At 41.0% G+C, this 26,158-nt stretch overlaps 1 protein-coding gene across 2 annotated transcripts in view; it reads left to right on the forward strand.

The window, feature by feature from the left end:
- Positions 1–26,158, forward strand: part of LOC112266834 (limbic system-associated membrane protein) — a 1,006,051-nt gene that overhangs the window by 254,880 nt on the left and 725,013 nt on the right. The window contains exon 1 of one of the 2 annotated variants that reach the window (XM_024444693.2): positions 23,193–23,377. The exons of the other annotated variant lie outside the window; for it this stretch is intronic. Within the exon in view, the coding sequence (XP_024300461.2) occupies positions 23,314–23,377 (64 nt within the window). The 5' untranslated portion in view covers positions 23,193–23,313. Of the gene's footprint in view, positions 1–23,192; positions 23,378–26,158 lie in introns of those variants that run through there. 2 annotated transcript variants of the gene reach the window in all.

Consider the following 26,158-nt stretch of genomic DNA (forward strand, 5'->3'; position numbering starts at 1 on the left):
AGTCCATTTTAAAAGATTGGTAGAAGGAACACCTGGGTGTTTGTTTGCTTAGATTAAGATTAAATCTTGATTTTGTTTGAGAATGCGTGGGCGGATCATTTACATCCTCCCATGATCCCCCACAACCACTTTTCTGGGTTGTCTGATATTCCAGGTGAGCTGACCTCAATACTAAACGATGAGAAAACAAAGCATGTTTGAAAAAATCACCTCTCTACTGATTATGTCAAATCTGACTGTTACTTTTCTCTATCCTTTTCCTCTCCTGGCGACGAGATTTCAATTTGTATTTCTTTAGACACTGATACGGATTAGAAAAACAGACTAAAGCACTTAGGAGTCTTCACCTGACTGACAGTAGATAATGGAAGGTCTCTGTGACGTGGTCGTTATGTTAAGGCTATAAAAAGCTGCAATTATAAGCATTGTCATTGACTGACACAGGCACTGCTCACAAAAAGATACAATGACACTCAAGGATTTTTTATAATGTTTTTGTGGATCCAGATGATGGTTTATGATTGAAACCTACCATTGAACAATATATTGTGCCACAGTCAGTGTGTTTGTGTTTCATATATTGATGCTGCAATGCACTTTGTACAGACAAAATAGCTGAAGTAATATCTTTTGATGACCCAAGTATAGAGAATGAATTGTGAAAATAAAAAAACAATTATGATTGAAACGACTCTCCCTCTGTGCTTTTTGTTCATAAATGCCAATGCTTTTTTTGCTATGTTGCTCACTGTTTTAGCCAACAGACATTATTATTATTTTTAGACAAGAGACATTTTTTTTCTTTGTCTTTTCAAAAATAAGATAGATCTAAAGATGCAAGTCTCTTCCTTCTCAGTCTCTATCTTTTCCCTCTGCCAGGTCTGAGTGTTCCTCTTCAGGCTGGGCTCCCTAGTTCCAATATAATTAGAGCTATAGCTTGTTTTTTTATTTGTATGCTTCTCCTGGTGAGCAGTCATGCATTTTCCCAGCATTGGTCTCAATCGCACATCTGCAAAAATGAAATAGGATTCATTTTAGTTCTTAGCTGGCAATTCTTGAGATGCAGTTTCAGTCATGTGCACAAACTGTCCCAGAATCTTGTGATTTTCTACTGATAGAGATCGATTGCAATGAACCCCAAAAATGAATAATGCCTTGTTAGCTATACAATGTTAATAAAGTAAAATGACATAGTTTTGAAATGGAAACCATTGCCATCCTCAGTATACCTTTTCAGGAATGGCTATTACATTTTTTAAATAACCCTAATTTATATTATAGTGAGTGTGGAAATTGAGCCTGGAAATATTATCTAACTTCCTTATGAAATATGGTTAAGCACATTATTGAATTACATTTCATATTACACCCACCATCTTCTTTTCCTTTGAGTTGATATTCCGTATAGCTGTTATAAGTGGGAAGTCTCAATCTGACAAATCACAGGATGCACTCTTCCTTTTAGAGGTTCATTTCAGAAGCCATTGACTTTCTTCCTGGCAGAGAACAAGGACAATGGGATGATTGAATAAAATGGCTACGAGCTGATCTTTTCTGACACCTTATCAATGTACAAGCAACAGCACTTTATCTGTCAGTGAGGAAAAGGGTGTAAGGGGTGCTGTTACAGGGGGAGACTTCTAATAATGTTCCCTCTATCTTTCACCTCAATGAATAACACAACAGATTGAGGGATGTGATGCCCTCTATTTCCATGTAAATTGCGCTTGTTACAGCAGCTCAAGTTGATTGGCTGAGATACAGTAAGGTTGTTGATCAATTGTCGTGATGGAAATGTGTGTTGCTAGAAGTCGAGTATGTTTCACAACTGGCTATGCACCTTACAGCGGCTCATACTTTAGACTAAAGCAACTAGACACTGCAAAACATTAAACTGGATGGGGCAATGGTTAGAGACAGCGAGGACAACCGTTTTAATGGGGGGAACAATGTTTCTAACAATGAGACTTAACTTTGAGCATACATTGCATTCAGAAAGTATTCAGACCTTTTCCCCTTTTCAATAATTTTTACTTTACAGCCCTATTCTAAACTGAATTAAATTAATGTTTTTCCTCATCCGCCTACACACAATACCCCATAATTACAGGTTTTCAGAAAACAGAAATAGCTTATTACATAAATATTCAGACCTTTTGCTATGAGACTCAAAATTGAGTTCAGGTTCATCATGTTTCCATTGATCATACTTGAGATGTTTCTACAACTTGACTGGAGTCCACCTGTGGTAAATTCAATTGATTTGGAAAGGTCCCACAGTTGACAGTGCATGTCAGAGCAAAAACCAAACCATGAGGTCGAAGGAATTGCCCGTAGAGCTCCGAGACAGGATTGTGTCGAGGCACACATCTGGGGAAGGGTACCAAAACATTTCTGCAGCATTGAAGGTCCCCAAGAACACAGTGGCCTCCATCATTCTAATATGGAAGAAGTTTGGAACCACCTAGACTCTTCCTAGAGCTGGCCACCCGGCCAAACTGAGCAATCGGGGGAGAAGTGCTCATGGTCACTCTGAAAGAGCTCCAGAGTTTCTCTGTGGAGATGGGAGAACCTTCCAGAAGGACAACAATCTCTGCAGCACTCCACCAATCAGGCCTTTATGGTAGAGTGGCCAGAAAGAAGCCACTCCTCAGTAAAAGGCACGTGACAGCCCGTTTGAAGTTTGCCAAATGGCACCTAAAGGACTCTGACCATGAGAAATAAGGTTCTCTGGTCTGATGAAACCAAGATCTCTTTGGCCTGAATGCCAAATGTCAGATCTGGAAGAAACCTGGCACCATCACTACGGTGAAGCATGTTGTAGGGATGTTTTTCAGCGGTAGGGACTGGGAGACTAGTCAGGATTGAGGGAAAGATGAACGGAGCAAAGTACAGAGAGATCCTTGATGAAAACCTTTCAACAGGACAATGACCCTAAGCACACAGCTAAGAAAACGCAGGTGTAGCTTCAGGACAAGTCTCTGAATGTCCTTGAGTGACCGAGCAAGAGCCCAGACTTAAACCCGATCGAACATCTCCGGAGAGACTTGAAAATAGCTGTGCAGTGACGCTCCCCATCCAACCTGACAGAGCTCGACGAATGGGAGAAACTCCCAAAATACAGGTGTGCCAAGCTTCAATAATCACACCCAAGAATACTCGAGGCTGTAAGAGCTGCAAAAGATGCTTCAACAAAGTACTGAGTAAAGGGTCTGAATTCTTATGTCAATGTAATGTCAGTTTATTTTATTTTATACATGTGCAAAAATGTCTAAAAACCTGTTTTGCTTTGTCATTATGGGATATTGTGTGTGGATTGATGAGGAAAAAATGTATGTAATCCATTTTAGAATAAGGCTGTAAAGTAACAAAATGAGGAAAAGGGGAAGGGGTCTGAATACATTCCGAATCCACTGTATATGTGGGGTATTCTCTAAGGTTTGCTTGTTAGAACTCAAAACTTATCTTCCACTTTGCCTTGTGACACGTAAATGATTGTGTAATCCCTCTTGGCTGGGGAATATGACGAGCAAAGGCTCTGCTGTAAGGGCAAGGCTGCTTGAGAGCTGTCCAGGGTCCTGACTTCACTAGCCTTTTTCTTCTGGTGGTGCTGAACAGACAGCTTGACTTCTCTGCATGTTGATCGACACCCTCTACATATACAGAATCTGGACTAAGGTGGTGCCTAGCAAGGAGAGGAGAGACTGTTTATAGTGGTAAAATACACCAGACTAAACTATCAGAAATGTTCAATAGCATAGGGAGCAGAAGAGGAAGTCCTTCACTGGTTGTTATCGTAGCCAGATAATTGCAGTTGTCTTATATAAAGAATACATGGAAAGGAGATTCTTGATTTTGTAATTACATCATCCATTGTCTATTTTGTTTGTAAACATTACATTTTTTAAAATAAAACAACACAACTAGTCTCATTTAATTGTTACAAATTACGGCAATAAGATTACAAATTCAGAACTGTCGATGCTATACTTTTCATGTATTAGTCAAGAGGAAAACACCTATGGGCTATAAAATGATATATGGCTAAGCTCACAACCGGACTGGACTTCTTCTTCTGCTCCCTTTGTAACCTGATTCAATAATTGTTACTTGTGATCGCAGAGGGATAATTATGATACAATTATTGTCTACCATCCTCTGCAGATCAAGATAGGTTAACCCTGATAGCCACTGGCAACTGATATACTTTAATATCCATAGTACCTCTATTTACTACTGTATCACAATAGGCACAAATTGACTAGGAGCACTAAGGAAAAACACCCCTGTCTCAGGACACTCCATACGAGGTCACAAAGGAAACATCCTCCATAAGACATGACAGAATCAGAGCTGTGTGTCTCCAGCACGAGCATGACTGATCTGGAGACACTGCAGTTCAGAATGTGGGCTAGCATGCATCTCTCTCTCTTACTTCTCTCGCTCTCTCTTCTCTCTCTGTGTCTCTCTCTCTCACACTGTCTCTCTCACTCGCACTCTCTCACTCGCACTCTCTCACTCGCACTCTCTCACTCGCGCTCTCTTACTCTCTCTGATGAGGAGCTGAGGCACAATATGGAAGAAACTAAAGTGTTCCAGTACTGTGTCCAACCCCTAAGGACAGCGGTAGTCTCAACGCATCCTGGTCATGACGAATTACCTGTCCAAATGCATCCCACTCTCACAGTCAAATGCATCTCCAAACTCTATTGTTTCACTGAAATACAAATGTTTTCTGTTACAAAAGCTTTGTCTAATGGCGGATTTAAACATAATTAGCTCAAAAGGGTTTCAAAAGAATGGGAATGAGGGTTTTGACAAAACTTGGCTATAGGCTACCTACACAATGTTAGCTAGTGTGAAATTATTAGAGAAAAACATGCTACACATCGCACATGGCATTGCTATGGTAACATCTATGGGTGCCTGTTTGCCAGAATGTAGGACTTCAGACTTGAAGAACCGTGGCTAGAGAGAAATGACTAGAGAAAAATATGCTACACATCACACATAGAATTGCTGTGGTATGGCTGCTAGAATGTAGGAATTCCGTCTCAAAGAACTTTTCACATGTCACATGTCATCGCTACAGCTGCCTTTTTTTTACTAGTATCAAACCCATCCACATGTCTGTTATGATTGATGGGTTTTTCACTGAGCATATACCGTTGCTTTTGACAAGAGGTTAGAGTTAAGTAACACAGCTGAATCTTATGTTTATGTTCCTCTTGTACATCTACAGTAGATGCCAATATCTTTATGGTAAATGTGTGTTTAAGGCATTTGTTTTTTATAAAGGCAGTTATAAGGAGCAATTACAAAATAATATTTAACAGGTCCTGTAATGTATTATGTATTATACATGTACAGTTGGTATAGAAAGTCACCTCCCGCTTTCAAAATGTTAACCTTTTGTTGCCTACCAGCCTGAAATGAAAACACATTAAATTAGATTTTTTTTCTCCTGGCTTTATTTACACTCAGTAACCCACAATATTCAAGTGAGAGAAAAAAAAACAACTGAAAATGAATTAAAAGTAAAACAGTAAAATACCCTATTTGGATAAGTGAACACTCCCTCTTAGAATTGCAATTGCAAACTTGCTGAGGTGTAACCAATCACCTTCCAGATCACATATCACATATAATTGGCTCCCAACTGTCATCAATTGTAGTGACTTTGATTAGTTCAGAATAAGGTTAAGACCATTATTAAGAAGTGGAAGGTGTATGGCACCACCCAGACCCTGCATAGATCAGGCCTTCCCTCCAAACTGGATGACCGGGCAAGGAGGAGACTGATCAGAGAATCTTCCAAGAAGCCAATGGTGACTTTGAAGGAGCTTCAGGCCTTTATGGCAAAGACTGGTCAATGTGTGCATGTGACCACAATATCACAAGCGCTCCACAAATCTGGCCTCTATGGAAGGGTGGCAAGAAAAAAACCACTCCTCAAAAAAAGCCACATCAGGTCTCTTTTGAGCTTTGCCAAAACGCACAAAATTGAACTTTTTGTCATGAACGCAAAACGATATGTCTGGCGACAACCCAGTACATCTTTCCACCCAAAGAACATGATGCCTACAGTAAAGCACGGTGGGTGGCAGCATCCTGTGAGGATAGAATTCTTGAGGATAACCTGCAGGCCTCTGCCAGGAAGTTGAAAATGGGAAGACGGGTCACGTTTCAACGTGAACATGTTTTCAAAGAGACCCATGGCTGTAATTCAAGCGAAAGGTGGATCCACCATATATTACCCCAGGGGGTTGTTCACTTATCCAAATAGGGTATTTTACTGTTGAAATGTTAATACATTTTCAGTCTTTTTTTCCCTGTTTATTTTCCTGTTTATTTTCCCTATTGTGGGTTACTGTGTGCAAATACAGCCGGAAAAAGACTGCTTTTATGTGTTTTCATTTCAGGCTGTAAGGCAACAAAAGGTGAACATTTTGAAAGGGGGTGGTGACTTTCTATACCCACTGTAGACCTTTGGTGCAATGAGATGTTGTGGAGGTCTTACAGCAGGTCTTACAATGTGATTAAAGGTCGTATCATTGGACGGTACACAGGTGGCTCAGAGAATGTGACACCGCTCCCATTCCACAGCCCTATGTGGAGTATCCCGTCACTGTGTACGTCAAGATAACCTGAACATTGTCTTACATTGCATGCACACCCCGTCGTGCAGTCTGCATAATATCTCTCAATCAGATACCAAGTCGACTCGTGAATTTTTCATGAAAGCATACTGTATATGCCAGGCCAGGCATCATTTACATTTAATTCACAAGACTGTTCTTTGAATCCATGTTCTGCCTCAAAGAGAAACGTGGCATTTCTTTGGTCATGTAAATCTTGCATCTTCTTGGCAATATACAAAATTCATAATACATGAGGTATTTTTAGATCCTTGTTTTGATGTGTTGTGTAAACTGTACTCTCTCATCACCTCGTCATGGTAAACTGGGATTCTTTTGAACCGCAAAACATTCTTGTACATTTGTACCAAATTTTCCTGTACGTCTCAGCACAAACAGAGATAATGTTTCTATAAACATGTGGTTCCAACTCCCCGGTCCTCCTCCCCATCTCCCACTGTAAAGAAGTGAGTTTAGCAGTCATTTGGTTCAATGATTTTCTCTCTAATGACCAGCTTTCCGCATCAACCCAGTCTGCCGCAGTAACTCAGTGGAAAAGAGCAGATGATTGATTTAGATAAGGCACATTGTGCTTTTCCATACTGCCTTATTTGCACAGCAAACTCCCACTGTGTCTTGGAACCACAGCAAATTGGTTACATTTGTGTACGCTCACAGTCACAGCAGACTGACTAACACTTGTTAGGCTTGAATAATTAAACTGGCACATTTACACGGAAACATGGTCTGTATTTAGAGTGAACGTCCTTGATTGTATTTCTAAACTTTGAATTATTTTCTGTATGCCATAACTGTTTTTTTTATCTCAAAGCCCAACGTAATCCCCGAGGGATTCATGAGTTAGAGTTTGATCTGCCCCACAAACATTCTCACCTAAAATGACATTCCAGATGGGGATTTTTAAAGATTTTGTACATGTTTGCTCACATACAAAGTCACATTTTGTCATTTTGCCAAGTTTCAGGATCCTGGTCTAATATTTACTGGTTTTAAGACAGTTGGATGGTTTTAATGGTTTCAGATACGGATTATTGATCAGATGTCATAGAGAATTTAAAAGACAGCTTTTGTGAAATGTGGAAAATGAAGCCGAGGTCTGCTAGGCCTACTTCCTACCTAAGACCTCATGAGAGGAAAACTTTTCAACATTTGAGCATTTGATCATTCAAATGTGGTGTGTATTTGTTTCAATTGGATAGTTGGATGGATTTTGATTTTCTATGGGTACTGTATGCAATAATTCACTAATGTATCACACTACAATTGTACTACCGAACAATATGGATGCCATTTGCCTGGTCACAGTTAGAGTTCATAACATTTTTGGGTTAGGCTCAAAACAAGTGTTGGCCAAAAAGAACACACACACACACACACACACACACACAACCACTCACAACCCCTCACACTCACACACACACAAAGGTGATCTACAGAGCAAACATATTCAGGAGCAAAAGTAGCAAAACTCCAACAGGCTAGAAAGATCCTGGATGTTACTTCTTTACAGTAACTTCTCTTATTATATCACACATACCCCCCAACACAAAGATAGACAAACACATAACCAAACATTCACAGAAAAATAAAGAAATCCTAATTTAAAAAATGGTATAATATGCAGTCACAGATAATGCAGTTCACACTTTGACTATGGCCAATATTCACGTAAAAAATAGAATATACATAAACTCAGCAAAAAAAGAAATGTCCCTTTTTCAGGACCCTGTCTTTCAAAGATAATTCGTAAAAATCCAAATTACTTCACAGATCTTCGTTGTAAAGGGTTTAAACACTGTTTCCCATGCTTGTTCAATGAACCATAAACAATTAATGAACATGCACCTGTAAAACGGTCGTTAAGACATTAACAGCTTATAGACGGTAGGCAATTAAGGTCACGGTTATGAAAACTTAGGACACTAAAGAAGCCTTTCTACTGACTCTGAAAAACACTAAAAGAAAAAATGCCCAGGGTCCCTGCTCATCTGCGTGAATGTACCTTAGGCATGCTGCAAGGAGGTATGAGAACTACAGATGTGGCCATGGCAATAAATTGCAATGTCTGTACTGTGAGACGCTTAAACTTCTTAAGGTATAGGGGGCAGTATTTCCCCTTTGGATGAATTGCGTGCCCATAGTGAACTGCATCAAAATCTGTCCTAAATTGCTAATATATGCATAGTATTATTATTATTGGATAGAAAACACTCTGAAGTTTCTAAAACCGTTTGAATTATGTCTGTGAGTATAACAGAACTCACAGGGCAGGCAATCTTCCAAACTAGTTTTGGAATCCTGAAAGTTGGGGCAACTTTGACGTCATCGCCCCCTCCTTTCCCAACAAGTTATGGATCTGGAAACACTTCCTATGTCTTCCACTAGATGTCCTCATTCAGTAGAAAGTGTAATGGAGCATTTGCTGTGAACATTGACCTAATGGGAAGGAAAGTAGTAAGTGTCGCAAACGATTTCCATTTTGTTGAGGCGCGCTTGCGTTTGAGTGCTTCGGCTGTTCCAATCAGCCCCAGATGAAAATGAATGGTCCGGTTGGAATGCTATTGGATCAATATGATTATAACATCCTGAATATGTCATTTGGAAGTTTTGATGCAAAGTTATCCTGGACCAGAAGTCATTTTTTGGGCATTTGAGCTGAAAGTGGTAGCAAATGCTGCTACTTGGACACTAGAATTGAACATTATGAAACAAAACGATTTATTGTTGAACTAGGACTCCTTGCACTACATTCTGATGGAAGATCATCAAAGGTAAGGGAATATTTATGTTGTAATTTTGTATTTCTGTTGACTCCAACATGGCAGAGAAATATTGTTACGTCTGAGCGCCGTCTCAGATTATTGCAATGTTAGGCTCTTTCCGTAACGTTAAAAAAAATGTGACACAGCGGTTGCATTAAGAACCAGTGTATCTTTTTAATTATATGTAGAACATGTATCTTTAGTCAAAGTTTATGATGAGTATTTCTGTTATCTGGCGTAGCTTTCTATAATTCCTCCGGATATTTTGGAGAATTTTCTGAACATGGCGTCAATGTAAACTGAGATTTATGGATATAAAATGCATATTATCGAACAAAACATAAATGTACTGTGTAACATGTCATATGACTGTCATCTGATGAAGATTTTCAAGAGGTTAGTGATTGATTATTTTTTTAATCCTGCTTTTGTCATTTTATCTTTTGCTGTACAAAATGGCTACCTTTTTTCTTTGTTTTGGTGGTGGTCTAACATAAATATATGTTGGGTTTTCGCCGTAAAACAATTAAAAAATCTGACACGCTGGGTAGATGAACAAGGTGTTTATCTTTCATTTGAGGTATTGGACGTGTTAATATGTGGAGGTTAAATATTTCTAAGAATATTTTTGCATTCCCTGCGCCACCGTTTCAGCTGAACGGGGGGGTGGAGTTCCTGTAGGGGAACCCATGGCCTCGAGGTTTTTAAGACAGTGCTACAGGGAGACAGGACGGACAGCTGATCGTCCTCGCAGTGGCAGACCACGTGTAACAACCCCTGCACAGGATCGGTACATCTGAACATCACACCTGCGGGACAGGTACAGGATGGCAACAACAACTGCCCGAGTTACACCAACGCACAATCCCTCTATCAGTGCTCACTGTCTGCAATAGGCTGAGAGGGGCTGGACTGAGGGCTTGTAGGCCTGTTGTAAGGCAGGTCCTCACCAGACATCATTGGCAACAATATCGCCTATGGTCACAAACCCACCGTCGGAGGCATGAGACAGGACTGGCAAAAAGTGCTCTTCACTGACGAGTGTCGGTTTTGTCTCACCAGGGGTGATAGTCGGATTCGCGTTTATCGTCGAAGGAATGAGCATTACACCGAAGCCTGTACTCTGGAGTGGAATCGATTTGAAGGTGGAGGGTCCGTCAATCTCAACGCTGTGCTTTACAGGGAAGACATCCTCCTCCCTCATGTGGTACCCTTCCTGCAGGCTCATCCTGACATGACCCTCCAGCATGACAATGTCACCAGCCATACTGCTCGTTCTCTGCATGATTTCCTGCAAGACAGGAATGTCAGTGTTTTGCCATTGCCAACAAAGAGCCCGGATCTCAATCCCATTGAGCACATCTGGGACCTGTTGGATCGGAGGGTGAGGGCTAGGGCCATTCCCCCCCAGAAATGTCCGGGAACTTGCAGGTGCCTTGGTGGAAGAGTGGGATAACATCTCACAGCAAAACTGGCAAATCTGGTGCAGTCCATGAGGAGGAGATGCACTGCAGTACTTAATGCAGCTGGTGGCCACACCGGATTATGACTTTTGATTTTGATCCTCCCTTTGTTCAGGGTCACATTATTCCATTTCTGTTTGTCACATGACTGTGGAACTTGTTCAGTTTATGACTCAGTTGTTGAATCTTGTTATGTTCATACACACATTTACACATGTTAAATTTGCTGAAAATAAGCGCAGTTGACAGTGAGAGGACGTTTCTTTTTTTGCTGAGTTTATTTACAATTCCAATGCTACTACATTTTCACCGGCATGCAAAAACTCACGAAACACATCCCAAATATCATGAAACTCTGGGGAGTTTTCTTTTTCACTATATAAGTTCATTTTCCAAGAGCCAGGCTTGATGTTAATTATTTTAACATCTTATGGCCAGGGGTAGTATTGAGTAGCTTGGATGAATAAGGTGCCCAGAGTAAACTGCCTGCTCCTCAGTCCCAGTTGTCCCAGCTAATATATGCATTTTATTAGTATATATGGATAGAAAACACTCTGAAGGTTCTAAAACAGTTTGAATGATGTCTGTGAGTATAACAGAACTCATTTGGCAGGCAAAAACCTGAGAAAAAATCCAAACAGGAAGTGGGAAATCTGAGGTTGGTCGATTTTCAACTCAGCCCCTATTGAAGATACAGTGGGATATTGGTCATGTTGCACTTCCTAAGGCTTCCACCAGATGTCAACCATCTTTAGAAACTTGTTTGAGGCTTCTACTGTAAAGGAGGGGCTCATAAGGGCTCCTTGAATCAGTGGTCTTGCAGAGTGCCACGAGCTGGTCACGTGCATTCACATGAGGTAGCTCGCGTTCCATTGCTTTTCTACAGATAAAGGAATTCTCAAGGTTGGGACATTATTGAAGATTTATGTTAACAACATCCTGAAGATTGATTCTATACATGTTTCTACGGACTGTAACGGAACATTTTGACATTTCATGTGCTCCTAGTGAACGCGCATCGTGACTTTGGATTTGTTTACAAAACACGCTAACCAAAGCTATTTGGACATAAATGATGGACATTATCGAACAAATCAAACATTTATTGTGGAATTGGGATTCCTGGGATTACATTCCGATGAAGATCATCAAAGGTAAGTGAATATTTATAATGTTATTTCTGACTTCTGTTGACTGCACAATATGGCGGATATCTTTTTGGCTTGTTGGGTCTCTGAGCGCCGTACTCAGATTATTGCATGGTTTGCTTTTTCCATTAAGCTTTTTTGAAATCTGATACAGCGGTTGCATTAAGGAGATGTTTATCTAAAGTTCCATGTATAACACTTGTATTTTCATCAACATTTATAATGAGTATTTCTGTAAATTGATGTGGCTCTCTGTACAATCCCCGGATGTTTTTGGAACTACTGAACATAACGAGCCAGTGTATACTGGGATATTTTTATATAAATATGAACTTTATCGAACAAAACATACATGTATTGTGTAACATGAAGTCCTATGAGTGTCATCTGATGAAGATCATCAAAGGCTAGTGATTAATTCTATCTCTATTTCTGATTTTTGTGACTCCACTCTTTGGCTGGAAAAATGGCTGTGTTTTTCTGTGACTTGGCTCTGACCTAACATAATCATTTGTGGTGCTTTCGCTGTAAAGCCTATTTGAAACCGGACACGGTGGTGAGATTAACATCAAGATTACCTTTAAAATTGTATAAGATACTTGTATGTTTGAGGAATTGTAATTATGAGATTTCTGTTGTTTGAATTTGGCGCCTGCACTTTCCCTGGCTGTTGTCATATCAATCCCGTTAACGGGATCTCAGCCATAAGAAGTTGAACCAATGACCATGTGAGGGGGAACTGACATACGTCCAGTGGCGAGCAATTGAACATCTAGCTTGTAATAGACAGAGATCAATCATTTTATTTTCTCTCTGATCAATCGGAATTCATGCTTCAAGAATGTTTTGATCACGAGGACTGGGATATGTTCCGGGTAGCCTCTGAGAATAATATTGATGAATACATGGATACGGTCACTGAGTTTATCAGAAAATGTATGGAGATGTACCCACTGTGACAATTAAAACCTACCCAAACAAGAAACAGTTGATAGATGGCAGCATTCGCGCAAAACTGTAAGCGCAAACCACCGCATTTAACCATGGCAAGGTGGAATATGGCCAAATACAAACAGTGTAGTTATTCCCTCCGTCAGGCAATCAAAAAGGCAAAATGTCAGTACAGAGAGAAAGTGGAGTCGAAATTCAATGGCTCAGACATGTGATGGGGCCTACAGACAATCACGGATTACAAAGGGAAAACCAGCCATGTCACAGACACCAACAACGTCTTGCTTCCGGATAAGCCAAACACCTTTTTTTCCCGCTTTGAGGAAAACACAGTGCTACCGACACAGCCAGTTACCAAGGACTGTGGGCTCTCATTCTCCTTGGCCGACGTGAGTAAGACATTTCAGTATGTTAACCCTTGCAAGGCTGCAGGCCCCGATGGCATTCCTGGCCGCGTCCTCAGGGCATGCACAGACCAGCTGGCTGGAGTGTTCACGGACATATTCAATCCCTATCCCGGTCTGCTATCCCCACATGCTTCAAGATGTCCACTATTGTTCATGTACCCAAGAAAGAAAAGGTATCTAAACTATATTACAATTGCCCTGTAGAACTCACTTCTGTCATCATGAAGTGCTTTGAGAGTCTAGTCAAGGATCATATCACCTCTACCTTACCTGACACCCTAGACCCACTGGGCGCCAAAGACTTGGATGTCGATTAAGGCAGGCCCCCGCACCTCTCTGATTCAGAGAGGGTTAAACACATTTCAGTTGAGGGCATTCAGTTGTACAACTGACTAGGTATCCCCCTTTCCAACTTCAATGTCATTACCGCCCCAATAGATCTACATACGATGCAATTGCCATCGCACTGCCTTATGCTGTTCATTGACTATAGCTCAGCATTCAACACCATAGTACCCTCCAAGCTCATCATTAAGCTCGGGGCCATGGTTCTGAACCCCACCCTATGCAACTGGGTCCTAGACTTCCTGACGGGCCGCTCCCAGGTGGTGAAGGTAGGAAACAACACCTCCACTTCACTAATCCTCAACACAGGGCCCCACAAGGGTGTGTGCTCAGCCCCCTCCTGTACTCCCTGTTCACCCATGAGTGCGTGGCCACGCACACCTCCAACTCAATCATCAAGTTTGCCGATGACACAACAGTAGTAGGGCTGATTACCAATAATTACGAATTACGAAGAAGGGGCAACAGGCTGGGAACTCTGAAAAAAACATGGGTGAATCATGATAACGTTAGTGATCTTCAGGTGATAGGTCTAGAAAGAGGCTTGATTTCCCGACTTACAATTTCGAGTTGAATGACCATTCAAATCATATTATCCCATTTTTTTCCAGAGTTCCCAGTTGTCTTGAACTTATTGAAGTCAGATTAGCCTGTTCCGAGTTAACAGTTGTTTTGAGCGGGGCAGAAACCATGCTATATATACAGCATGGCCAATGTTGAATGTTTATCCTTTTAAGAAGGGAAAAGATAACCTTAAACCCATCATTGGGACCACACACCCACTCCACTGAATATCAGCCTAGTGATTGCTTTGCAATGCTTGCAGTTAGCCACTGATTACTTCCAAACCACTCATTGTTGAATTTGTGATTTCCAACTTGTGTAATGTTTATGTACAATGGCCGATGAGCACCGATACGTTTTATCTATAATTTCTCTTCATTATTTATCCTCATATGACAAGGACTAAAAATGATTTGCCGGTAGATTGTCAACTTGATTCATGATAATGACTGCTAGCTAAGATTTTGAAAGTATGATGTTGACATGATCAGTCAATCAAAGCTACTGTAGATATAACATGATTTGACAATTTTATCTGTGGCCAATGACCTTGAGCCTTCTTGGATGTGCACTTCTAATGTAACTCTATGGCAGTACCCAAGGGGATGGACTTGTCGAGCTCTACCCTTAGATTTGGCAGTGACGTAGTATCCGCATGAGTGACAGAATACTGAGCCAATCATGGCACAACTATAGAACATTACCAACCCCTACACTCCGTATTTTCCACTGGCTGCCCCACCACACGTGCATTTTGGAACTGCTTACTCAAAAAAACTAAAAGAGACCAAGTTTGTATGCAGCTTTATTAGCTCAATCATTATTTTCATTATTATTATTTTTTTTACATTGTTTGCAAACTGATATGTGACACGTATTAATGTCAAAATAACATGCAACACAGGCAACCCCCTACCCCCCAAAAAACTACAAATGTATGGGCCCACCTGGTTTGAATGACAGGTCGCCAACCACTGCCCATAAAACATAGTAACAGAGAGTGTTTCTAAAGTGGTCAAAGGAGGTTGAAGGGCAGATTGTTTTAGACTGAAAAAACTAAAGCTTCTCAATTGTAAGTATTTGAAAAAATGCTTTAGTGGTAAACTAAATCTTCCCTTTAGTTCTTCAAACGATATGAGCCCTTTTTCCATTCTTTAAACCCCAAGTTGTCTTTACCAGGTGTGAAAATGTTATTGTATTATAGTATTCTTCTTTAGTTTTCTTAAATGGAGCAGAGTACACATATCCATCCAATGTTAAGCCTTTTGTGCACAGCATTTCAGTCTGCAGCCAGGTTAAGCAAAGTTTCTTGGAGAACCTAAACATTGCAGCCCTAATTTGTGCAGCTCAGTAATACAACTGTAGGTTTGGAAGTTGCAACCCCCCTCTTTCATTGGGCAAATAAAGAAGATAACCAAGGCTTAGATTTTTTTCTGTTGCTCCATATAATTTGAGAGTATCTTTTTGATCTTTGGGAAAAACTAAAGGTGGTGGAGCCGGATTAATTGATTGAAATAGATAAAGACATTTGGGCAGAATATTCATCTTAATTATATTTATTCTACTAATAATAGATATAGGCAATGATGTCCATCTGTTGATGGATTCTGTTACACTCGTTACCATGGGTTCATAATTTGTTGAACTCAAGGAGCTCATTTCTGGTGTGATATCAATACCAATATATGTGGAATCTTGTTCTGTATTCACAAATGGAAGCTGTAGAACTGGAGTCAGTCTCTCTTGCTTGTTGAGGAAAAGGTTGGAAGATTTGCTTTTATTCATTTTAAACCCAGAAAACGGATCAAGTTATTCATTAAATTGGAGAGGGAAGAGATAGAATTCTTTAGATATGTTAGGAATAAGAAGGTATCATCGGCATACAGGGCACTCAATGTTAAAAATCTGATGTTTTAAATCCACGAATTGACGGGTGGGCCCTTACTGCAATGGCAAAGGGTTCTATAGCTAAAAGAAAGAATCCTGGACTAGCCGGACATCCTTGTCTCGTGGCCCAAAAAAGCTTAAAAGGTTGTGAAATCAAGTTGTTAGTTGCAACTTCTGCTGTGGGGTCGGTATATAATATCTTAATCCATTTACAAAAGTAGTTCCCAAACCCAAATCTCTTAAGCACTTCAAATAAACAAGACCACTCAAATCTATCGAATGCCTTCTCTGCATCAAGTGAGAGTATGGCAGGTATCAAGGGAGCACTCTAGCCAATTTCCTGGCTAAGGCTTTATCAATATTTTTTGAGTCGGAGTTCAGAAGAGAAATTGGTCTGTAACGTTCACATTTTGTTGTTGATTTATCAGGCTTCCGAATAATAGTGATTAAAGCACTCCTTAGAGAGGAGGGGAAACAACCTTGCTGAAAGGATTCAGCATACATATCCAAAAGTGGACCTAGAAGTTTGTCCTTAAGTATCTAATAAATATCTATTGGGAGCCCATCTGGACCTGCCGCTTTCAACACCATTCAATTCCTTATCCAGATCCAATGTTGTGTTTTCTGAAATAGAGGTAAATTCAAGACCATCCAAAAATGATGTCTGATCAGTTAAGTTATTTGGAGATTCAGAGTTGTAAAGTATGTTGGAGTAGAAAGCAAATGTTTGTTTATTTCTACAGGATCCATTGATAATTCTCCTTGTAAATGATATATTTCGTTAATGGCTCTGTCTGAATTTAACTTCTTAATACGCCAGGAAGGACTGTTTCAGATGAATTTCTTTGTAGCCTTTGAGGTGTAAAGAGAGCAGTCTAACCTAAGCGACACTAAACAAAACAAAGTATCCCCTGCCTTCTCTCGGCTATTAATCCTCACAAACAAAACAAAAGGCATGTTAAGATGTTATGTGAAATATCACAACAAAAAGCACATCTAGCAAGATGATATGTGAAATATCACATAGTATTAATTTGAAAAGTAGCAAATAATAGCTTAATCTAAAACAGTAACGCTAGTTAGTGAAGTCTGAGACTAACGTTACAGTATGGAAAGTCCTAAATAGTTGTAGATTATCCACAACACAGGGTCTGTTGTGGATAAAATGGCCCATACATATAGCGTTAATGTAGTATACCACGATAAGTTTATAAACCCCAAAAAGTATCAAAGATCAAAAATGAACAGGCTACGTGAGTAAAAGTGATAATTGAATATGTGCTACGTTACCCAAAGGCCCTTTGCACATGATGTCAGGCGTTTCATTTTAGTCCAAGGATATAACCGAAACTTAAGTCTTCATATAAAGTAGTCCCGATACTTCTCGGTGGTGCAGGATGAATGAATATGTTCCCGCTGTGTTAAGACTGGCTCACTGGCTAAACAAGTGAGGCAACATTAGCCATTTCGAGTCCGTTGACATGAAGCTAAAGATCTCTGCCGGCATTTAACAGTCTTTTATGTAATCCAATGGAAGATAAATAATATAAGGAAACTTTGAGTGGGCTAGCTTGCCATATTATTCACTTAATTGTTATGCTAGTTGCAGTATTACAGTAGCAGCTAATAAATTCGCTAATGTTAGTTAGCTTGCCAACAGTCACATAATCCAAGGTTTAATTCTCCGTAGTCCAGAGCGGCAACATGACTAGGAAAAAGATTCACGTTGTATGCCACGGATGAACGCCTCGGCTTTAGAGGGAGATTCAAACTCGTGACTGTCCATTGTAAGTCAGACAAAGTTTATCTGGGAAGGTTACTCCAAAGGCAATGTTGAGGGACATGTGCTGGCATTTTACCCCATCATAGCCTTTTCTTTTTTGGTGCAGGTCCGCAGATCAGATCAGGGAAGAACATGATCTCTTGGTCCTCATACATCACCTTGCCCTTGGCCCTGGCTTTCCGTATCACTCGGATTTTGTCTTGAAAGTTGAGAAACTTCAGGATAAGGACTCGAGAAGAGGGCTGGTTTCTTGGGCCTAGAGGAGCCGGAAGCCGATGGGCTCATTCAATGCACAGGGGGTCCGGATAGGCAACTGCATCACCATTTTTCACTTTTTCGGGTAGATTAACCGGTCTCAAATTAGACCTCATGTGGGGGTTCTCGAGGGAGCATAGTTTTGAAAATAAGGTCGCCACCAATTTTTCCAACTTTTCGGTCGTTTTGACAGTGACGACAGTACCTTCCACCATGCTAATGCGTTCCTCTGCTTCGTCCAAGCGTGTGGAGTAGGCTTGAACGTCACGTTTAAACTCACTAATCCCTGTTAGGACACCTTCGAGTTTGACAGAAATGTCCGCACTCATGGCAGAGATTGCGCCCAAAACCCCTTGGTTCTGGTTTAGGTCGTCGACATCGTTGGTTGCCATGTCAGACTCGTGGTGTGAGGAGCTAGCTGAGCTTGCAGGGCTAACTGGGTTAGTAGAGCTGACTGAATTAGCGGGGCTAACTGGCCTAGCTTGGACCACGTTGTTGATACGAGATGTTCTTCTTGTTTTAGGAGGACTATGTTTATGTTGATTCACAATGGATATAGATCCACCTGAAATTGTCCATGAAAATTGCTGTTCTTGTTATGAAGATTTAAAATAAGACATTAAAATAATTTAAAAGAAGTTTACCCGAAGTTGGCAGAAGAGCACTAAAAACACATCCGCTCAGTTCAACGCCATAACCATGTACCTACTTCTCATTTTAATTTACTTGCAACTTTCCAAAGATTAATAGTAGGAGGATTACAGGCCTGTCAGAAACACTACCCCAGTCCTAGGAAGAACAAAGTGTCTTTGAAAGAGCCTCAGACGACTTACATGTGTCTCTTCCTCATTGCTCTCTGAAGGGGTGTCTGTGGGAAAGATTTAGACTGATCACAGTAGCCTTTTATGTTTAGTGCCGCTAGTCCTGACAGAAGGAATGTGCTTTCAATGTGCAGAAATCCAGTGGCTTATTTTTCCATATGTCTTTCAAAAAGCACTGAATACTCAACTCAGAGTTCATCAAGGCTATCGATCTACTCTGGACTAACATATAGTGCTCGACTGACTCCACGTTAATGTGTTTTTCCTTAATGGCTAACTTTTTGCATGGGCTGCGTCTCAATTTACCACATCCGCCTATGTCGGCCTTCCGCACCTGAGGTGGAAGGTGTCGACCTATAGCGATGTTTGCCAGACCATGAAACATCCCCTAAAATGATATTCTCACAAAAACATCTGTATCATCCAAACTGTTTTGCCTGAAGTCGGTAACACTGATGCCTATAGCATCAGAACCATGTGGGCTACAAACTAATACCCCACCTTAGAAAGGGGAGACTCTCACGAACACAATGGTTTTCTCCGTTTTTCTCTACGACCCCCACAAGAGTCACGGGACTCGTCTGAAGGTAACCCATACAAATTAATGGAAGTATGGAGTTACACACAGATAACAGGCATTCCCATGAGTAACTAACACACTATTTCACACATTTCACATTTTGTCACGTGGCATGTTTGGGTTGAGCAAGCGAGCTGTGGTGGCCTCATGGTTATTCATTGTGACCTGCATGTCTTCAATTAAATATCCCAATGAAATGACAATCCATGTGAGTCATAGAGATAGTCTACACATGAGAGGTGTTGTTGAAATAAATGATTTATACTGACAACTGAGAAAACATTATGACAATTGACAGCACTCCTTGGCCCGTTGCTCTTACATGCTGCTCTTAAATCAATTCTAATGGGATACTGTTTGGCTTTGCATGCTACACTGCAGGGATCTCAATGATTCTCTAGCAGAACATGCATCATGAAAAGCTTGTGGTTCACATGGTGGTGTATAACAGGTAGAGAACAATATTCAATAAGGTGTTACGCATCAACATCCAGACATCGTCCTGAGCCACTTTTGTTTTTTTTTCTTTTCAATTATTGAAGCTGTAATGTCTTTGGCATTCATACTTAACAAGTGACTAGGATCTGAGCATAATTGAATTCAGCAACACCAGTCATTTAGCTCACCAGGGTTGACAAGAGGAGACTGAGCTGTGGAAGAGGGAATACAACGGCACGTTCAGGCAGCATCTGCTTTCATTGCCATCACAATAAATCCAGTAAGATTCAGGAAGAAAAAACAATGCTTGATTACAAACAAAGACAGGGTTGCCACGCTGAATGAATATGCAGGATTCGTCTGGATTATCCTTGCAGTCAGTCGTGGACATGTACAACGGTAGTTGAGAGGACAGTGTTTGCCTGGCAGTAGAGAGAGAGGAATAGAGCACATTAATGGGGGAAATGCACCTCTCTCCCTCTGCCACTCCCTGCCTGTCCTCTCTCACAGGCCATTTTCTAGTGAGTAAGGTCCCCTGGACTTTGATTGGTCTCGTGTCTTTACAAACGGCCCGCACTCACCTTGCCTGCAGGATGAATGAAGAAGGTCTCTAACCAAATGTCACTATTGGGATTCCACAGATTTCTGTGCTGCTTTCCGACTCTCCTGTCCTCTGCCAAGTTTCACCTCTGGTAGGGACACAACTCATGCGGTACAGAGGACCTTTGTCATTGGTTTACAGAGGGTAGACAAAGGTCATTCCTCTCGAGGACAGCTGTGTGGCTGTTGAAGGGTTCATAGTAGGTTTGAGCTGTCTCATTGCATGGGTTGTAGTCTGTTGTAGGACTTTATTTTGGAAATAATGGTATTATCACAGATTGTATATCACATGCAATGAGAGAATCAATCTGGATTAAGTTATTGAAATAACTGTAATTGTGTGCATTTGTCCGGATTTATTTTCTTGGTTTTGTAGTAGCCTATGCATCAGAGAAACCTGGACGTTATGGCTGGAGTAGCTAAAGTGGTGTTAAGAGGGGAAAATAGATCATAGAAGAGTGTACATGGATCTAGACACTGAGGCACACATTCATTAGAATATGTCAGATGTGAAATCATTCATCAAATTTGGTCTGCATCGCAGTGCTTGAGGTGGCACTACAGACCCGGGTTTGACCCCGGGCTGTGTTGCAACCGGCGCGACCGGGAGACCCAAGAGAAGGCGCACAGAGGGGGAGGGATGTCCTTGTCCCATCGCGCTCTAGCGACACCTGTGGCGGGCCGGACGCATGCACCCTGACAGTTGCCAGTTGTACAGTGTTTCCTCCGACACATTGGTGCGGCTGGCTTCCAGGTTAAGCGAGCAGTGTGTCAAGAAGCAGTGCGGAGTGAAACTACCAATTGGATATCACGAAATTGTGGATTAAAAGGGTTCAAAATGAATTTAAATTAAAAATGTGTTCAACAGGTCATGTCAGATGTTATGCAATGTTTCAGAATGCTCTTCTAGATGACAGGCATGCCTGTGACTGTCGATCCATAAAGCGTTGCTGAAATACCAATTCAATTGCACAATGAACACAGTTGGAACATAGGCTGGCTGACCAGTGACTCCTCCGTGCAGCAGGAGTCCATATCGTCAGTGCCGATTTTAGCATGTAAATCTTGGTGGGCAAAAAAATAAATCATGTGGGATGTATTCCAGCAAAGCCACTACACATAAAAACATAGCTGATATGGCAGATTTGCTTAAACATATGTGGTTTCTACTGACAATTGAGATGTACAAACTATGGTGTAATGGGATACAAAGCGGATGAGAGGCGATGTGTAATTTCAATTAAGAGATTAATGAGCAGGCGACGACGGGCTTAGTCAGTATAACTATTTGTTCAGCACTTTTGAAATGTACAGCGACAGAGTTCAGAACGTCGTTCTTACAGTGTACTCCCTGTATACGTCATAACCGTAGGATAAGTAAATGGGGGATATAAACAGACAATGAAAGCTCTTACAATATTTGATCATAACATTCCTCTATAACAGGTTATAGGCTATCTGTGCACCACCCAGTTAGAACAGTAGGCGAAATTAAGAGGTGAAAATAGACCAAATTATTAGCGTGAGGAACATTGAAGTCCGCATCTGTCTTTGCGTGTCAAAGAAAAGACACGTCATGTGACACTATTTGACGCTTTTAATTTGACACGTCAAATAACACAATTATATTATAGAATGTTGTGTGTGCTGATTTTGCACGTGCAAGCCAAGTACCACCACTACTATCAGTAGCACTGTTAAAGCTGTACAACAAAAAAGTAGCCAAACAAGCACACATCGGGCCACTACGTTGGTGAATATCGCGTTGGTGAAAATAGACCAAATGATTAGGGTGAGGCAAATGGGCTACTAACAGCTTGCAATTTCCAACGTGTTGTGTAATCTTTATGTGCAATGGCCGATGAGCACCAATATGTTTCATTTATAATTTCTCTTCATTATTTCTCTTCATATGACAAGGATTAAAGAGGATTTGCCAGTAGATTGTCAACTTGATGACAACTGATGATGACTGCTAGCTAAGATTTAGAAAGTAAGATATTGACATCAGTCCAATCAAAGCTACTATAGATATAGCGTGATTTGATGTCATTCTATCTGTGGCCAATGACCTTGAGCCTTCTTGGATGGGCACTTCTAACATAACTCTATGGCTAAAATTTTCAAACTCTAACCTTAGAATTGGTGATGACGTACTGTCCCATGAGTGACAGAAAACCGAGCCGATCAGGCACGACGCTCTGTATTTTCTGCTGGCTAGCCCCACCACCACAGAAAGCACTGAGCTAGGCTGAAACACCTGCATTTTGGAGCTGCCTTACTCAAGAAAGCAAAAAAGAGACCATGTTTGTATGCCGCTTTATTAACTCAGTCGCCACTGCATATCGTCATCAATATCAATAATCAGAAAACAATGTCCATTTTTGTAGGTACTTGCTTAACCACTAGGCGGCAGTGACGACCAGGAGAGGCAAGATATGAAGCGCACCACTATTTGTGATTGCAAAAAGGACTCATTTAGCGCTCAATCACTTGAGATGTATAGTGCTCTGCAGCATTAGAACATAGCATTGGAGCTGTACGCCCTCTGAGCATCCTTTCTACCGAAACACGATACTGCCTGCTCACAACATTATTGCTAGAGACCTATCTGACTGTCAGGAGAGGTTTTGAAGCTGATGAGGACAACATGAATTCGTTCTGGATACACACAATTTGGATACCTGGGTTCTTTTTCTCCTTTGGATTTCAAGGTACAGGTTCCATTCTAGTTCATTTAAAATATAATTATGTTGCTTTAGATTACCAGTCACATGACTCTTCAGTTTGGAGTTACAGAGGAATCCCTTTTGTGTTCTTACGCCTGCTGGGCTTCTGCTTTTGAAGCTCTGATCGGCTACATCTGGTGTCTTCTACTACTTATTGGTTATCCCCCGTATTTATGACGTTCACCCTTGCCTATTTATTGCTCTCTTGACACTGTGTAGTTATGCACACATGGAGAAGTAGAGTACAGTTACACACACGCAGAGGGGGAGACATTGAAACTACCTGAAGATGACACCAATACGATTCAAAGTGAGGGGGGTGACTCATTCAGTGCGAGTGTATATGGGAAATTGCTCAAGCCACAAGTTTTTAAATGATTTCTTAAGTGACAAGTCTGCGATGTCTCTGCTGAATTTGAATCCTGTTGCTCTATTTTTTTTGTGCCCCCTTTTGTGGTTGTAGAACTGATGGCCTCATCTGTCACTGTAGCCTACTGAACATTCTACTTTGTGGGGAGACCTCACTGTAACTCAAGTGTCAAGACAGGTGACAAGTTTGGTTGAAGTTGCAAGGTGGTGAATTGTCAAGTGACTTTAATTGATACAATAACATAAATAATGATACATACAAATGTCTAATATTCATTGATTCAAGCTTTATTTTACAAGGTGAGTTGACTGAGAATGTATTTTGGCTATAACAATGACCCTGGGGAAGAGTTGCAGGGCAAAGGACATTAGAGGGGTTGAATGAATGAATGGGAGCTGGTTCATTCATCCCCAAATAGTTTGATGGTATTGGGAATTAAGCCAGGACCCCTATTTTCACAGAGTCAGATCTTGGGTGCTATGTCTCCTGCGAGGGATGGAACTGTTTGTGGGCAGTGACCTCACCCCAATCACTGCCCTGGGGCATTTGGGTCTCCTTTAGACCAGAGGGAAGAGTTTACCCTACTGGCCCTCCAACCCACTTTCAGTAGCTTTCCATCTCCCATACAGGGATCAACCAGGCCCATCCCTGCCTGGTTTCAGACAGCTTCTTGTGACGGTATGTGCAATACAACATCTACACATAACACCAATACGCCTCCATTCAACAGATTTATGGTGTTGTACTGAGGTAATGTCCACTAGTATGTCATCCCTCTCTTTCCACAGTTCCACAGCACATCTCTGATGGACTCATGGCAGCATCCCACTATTAACACTAATGTAGAAAATTTGATTGTTGGCCTGCACAGGATTTGAACCTACTACCTTGTGGCTCTCAGTCCAACTCCTTTTGTATGCTGTTGCCAAGAAGTTGTGTTCTTTTGGGTGTTTCTGATGGTGACCATGTACCCAATGACCCCTGTGCAGACTAATTCGGTAAATGGTTGCCGTGTGACATGACTATTGAAGTAATTTGTTTAATTGTCTGATTCTAAAAGGAGTTGTGTGTGCGGTTAAGACAATGGGGCTTAATTAGGAAATGGCTTCAAATTAACCCACAACCTCCAGGTCAATAACATTAGGGGCTTGCACTAACTTGTGACATTAAATGTGTAATATATTCTCTATGAATGTATGTTATAAGCAACCGCCAGGGGCTGTCACGTGAGGTCTCGCATATCTGTCGAAATATTTTGCTGTGCGACTTGTAATTTTATTTAGCGTCAGCGTAGAGCCCTCACTAGGTCTGTCTACATTTAACCACAGCAGGAGAGACACAGCAGCATTTTGACATTGATCTCCAACAGAACCCTGTATGCTTAACCAGTCTGGCCATGTCTCACGCCTTGGGGCGGTGTCATAGGTCGGTGGCGTCGACCACATCGGGCCCACCTCGCTGGCCCACTTTTCCTCTTCATCTAACATTCAATTACCCTTATTAGTGTATTAACATAATGCTCTTTTGTTTAATGAATTGGGGTAGGCAGGGAAAGATGCTGCTATAAATGCCAACTGTTCATTTCTCTGTGGAGATGGAGCCCCTTCTGAGTGCAGTGCAGCCAGCATGGTTAACTAGTAATGAAACTGCACCATAGATTACTATTGTAGTCAGGAGAAAGTCAAGTTTTTAGTATGGCTGCTTCATATAGCACATGTACTGTTTGGGGCTGTCATAGCAAATACAATACTATACAATAGTGTATTGTTCCCGTATGTTGAAAAATAGGAAGAAAATAACAGTTTGGCCTTGTGCCATGCATTGTCTTTCTTTCTTTTTTGGTTCATCATTTTCTGATGGAAAGTATTAGGAACCTTGAGGTACAGAGTTGTTTAATGGTGTAGATGCTGTTAATCTTTTCTGAGGAAAAGAGATGGCATAGCAGAAATTAATTAGGATAGCTGTGAATAGAATTTAATTGATTTCTTCATCTTTTTCCAGTAATACAAATAATTGCCTTTCATGTGGTGATCAATGCACACTAGGCCCCTGGGAGGAACACGATTTTGAAATATGCTTAGTTGAAGGGAAATAGTGCCATCGCCTCGGAAACAAGAGAATGATCCTTAAATAAAATCTGTTTGGAATGGACTCTAGGGCTGTCCCCAAAACAACCTTGGACGGAGAACTAAGAAACATTACCCAATACCCATGAAATAAACCTCCTTCAGAATGTCAGGCGCATAGGGAATACACAGTCATTCACATATGAATTGGAAAGATTGAGCTAAACAGTCCGATTAATTAATTAAATTGGAGAATTTGTATTGATGCTCTCTCGCCGGGCCTTTCACTGGAGTCCACGATGATCTCTCTTTGGGGACTAGTGATTTTCC

The sequence above is a fragment of the Oncorhynchus tshawytscha genome, linkage group LG14 (assembly GCF_018296145.1).
Source record: "Oncorhynchus tshawytscha isolate Ot180627B linkage group LG14, Otsh_v2.0, whole genome shotgun sequence".
In the NCBI taxonomy this organism is placed as follows: domain Eukaryota; kingdom Metazoa; phylum Chordata; class Actinopteri; order Salmoniformes; family Salmonidae; genus Oncorhynchus; species Oncorhynchus tshawytscha.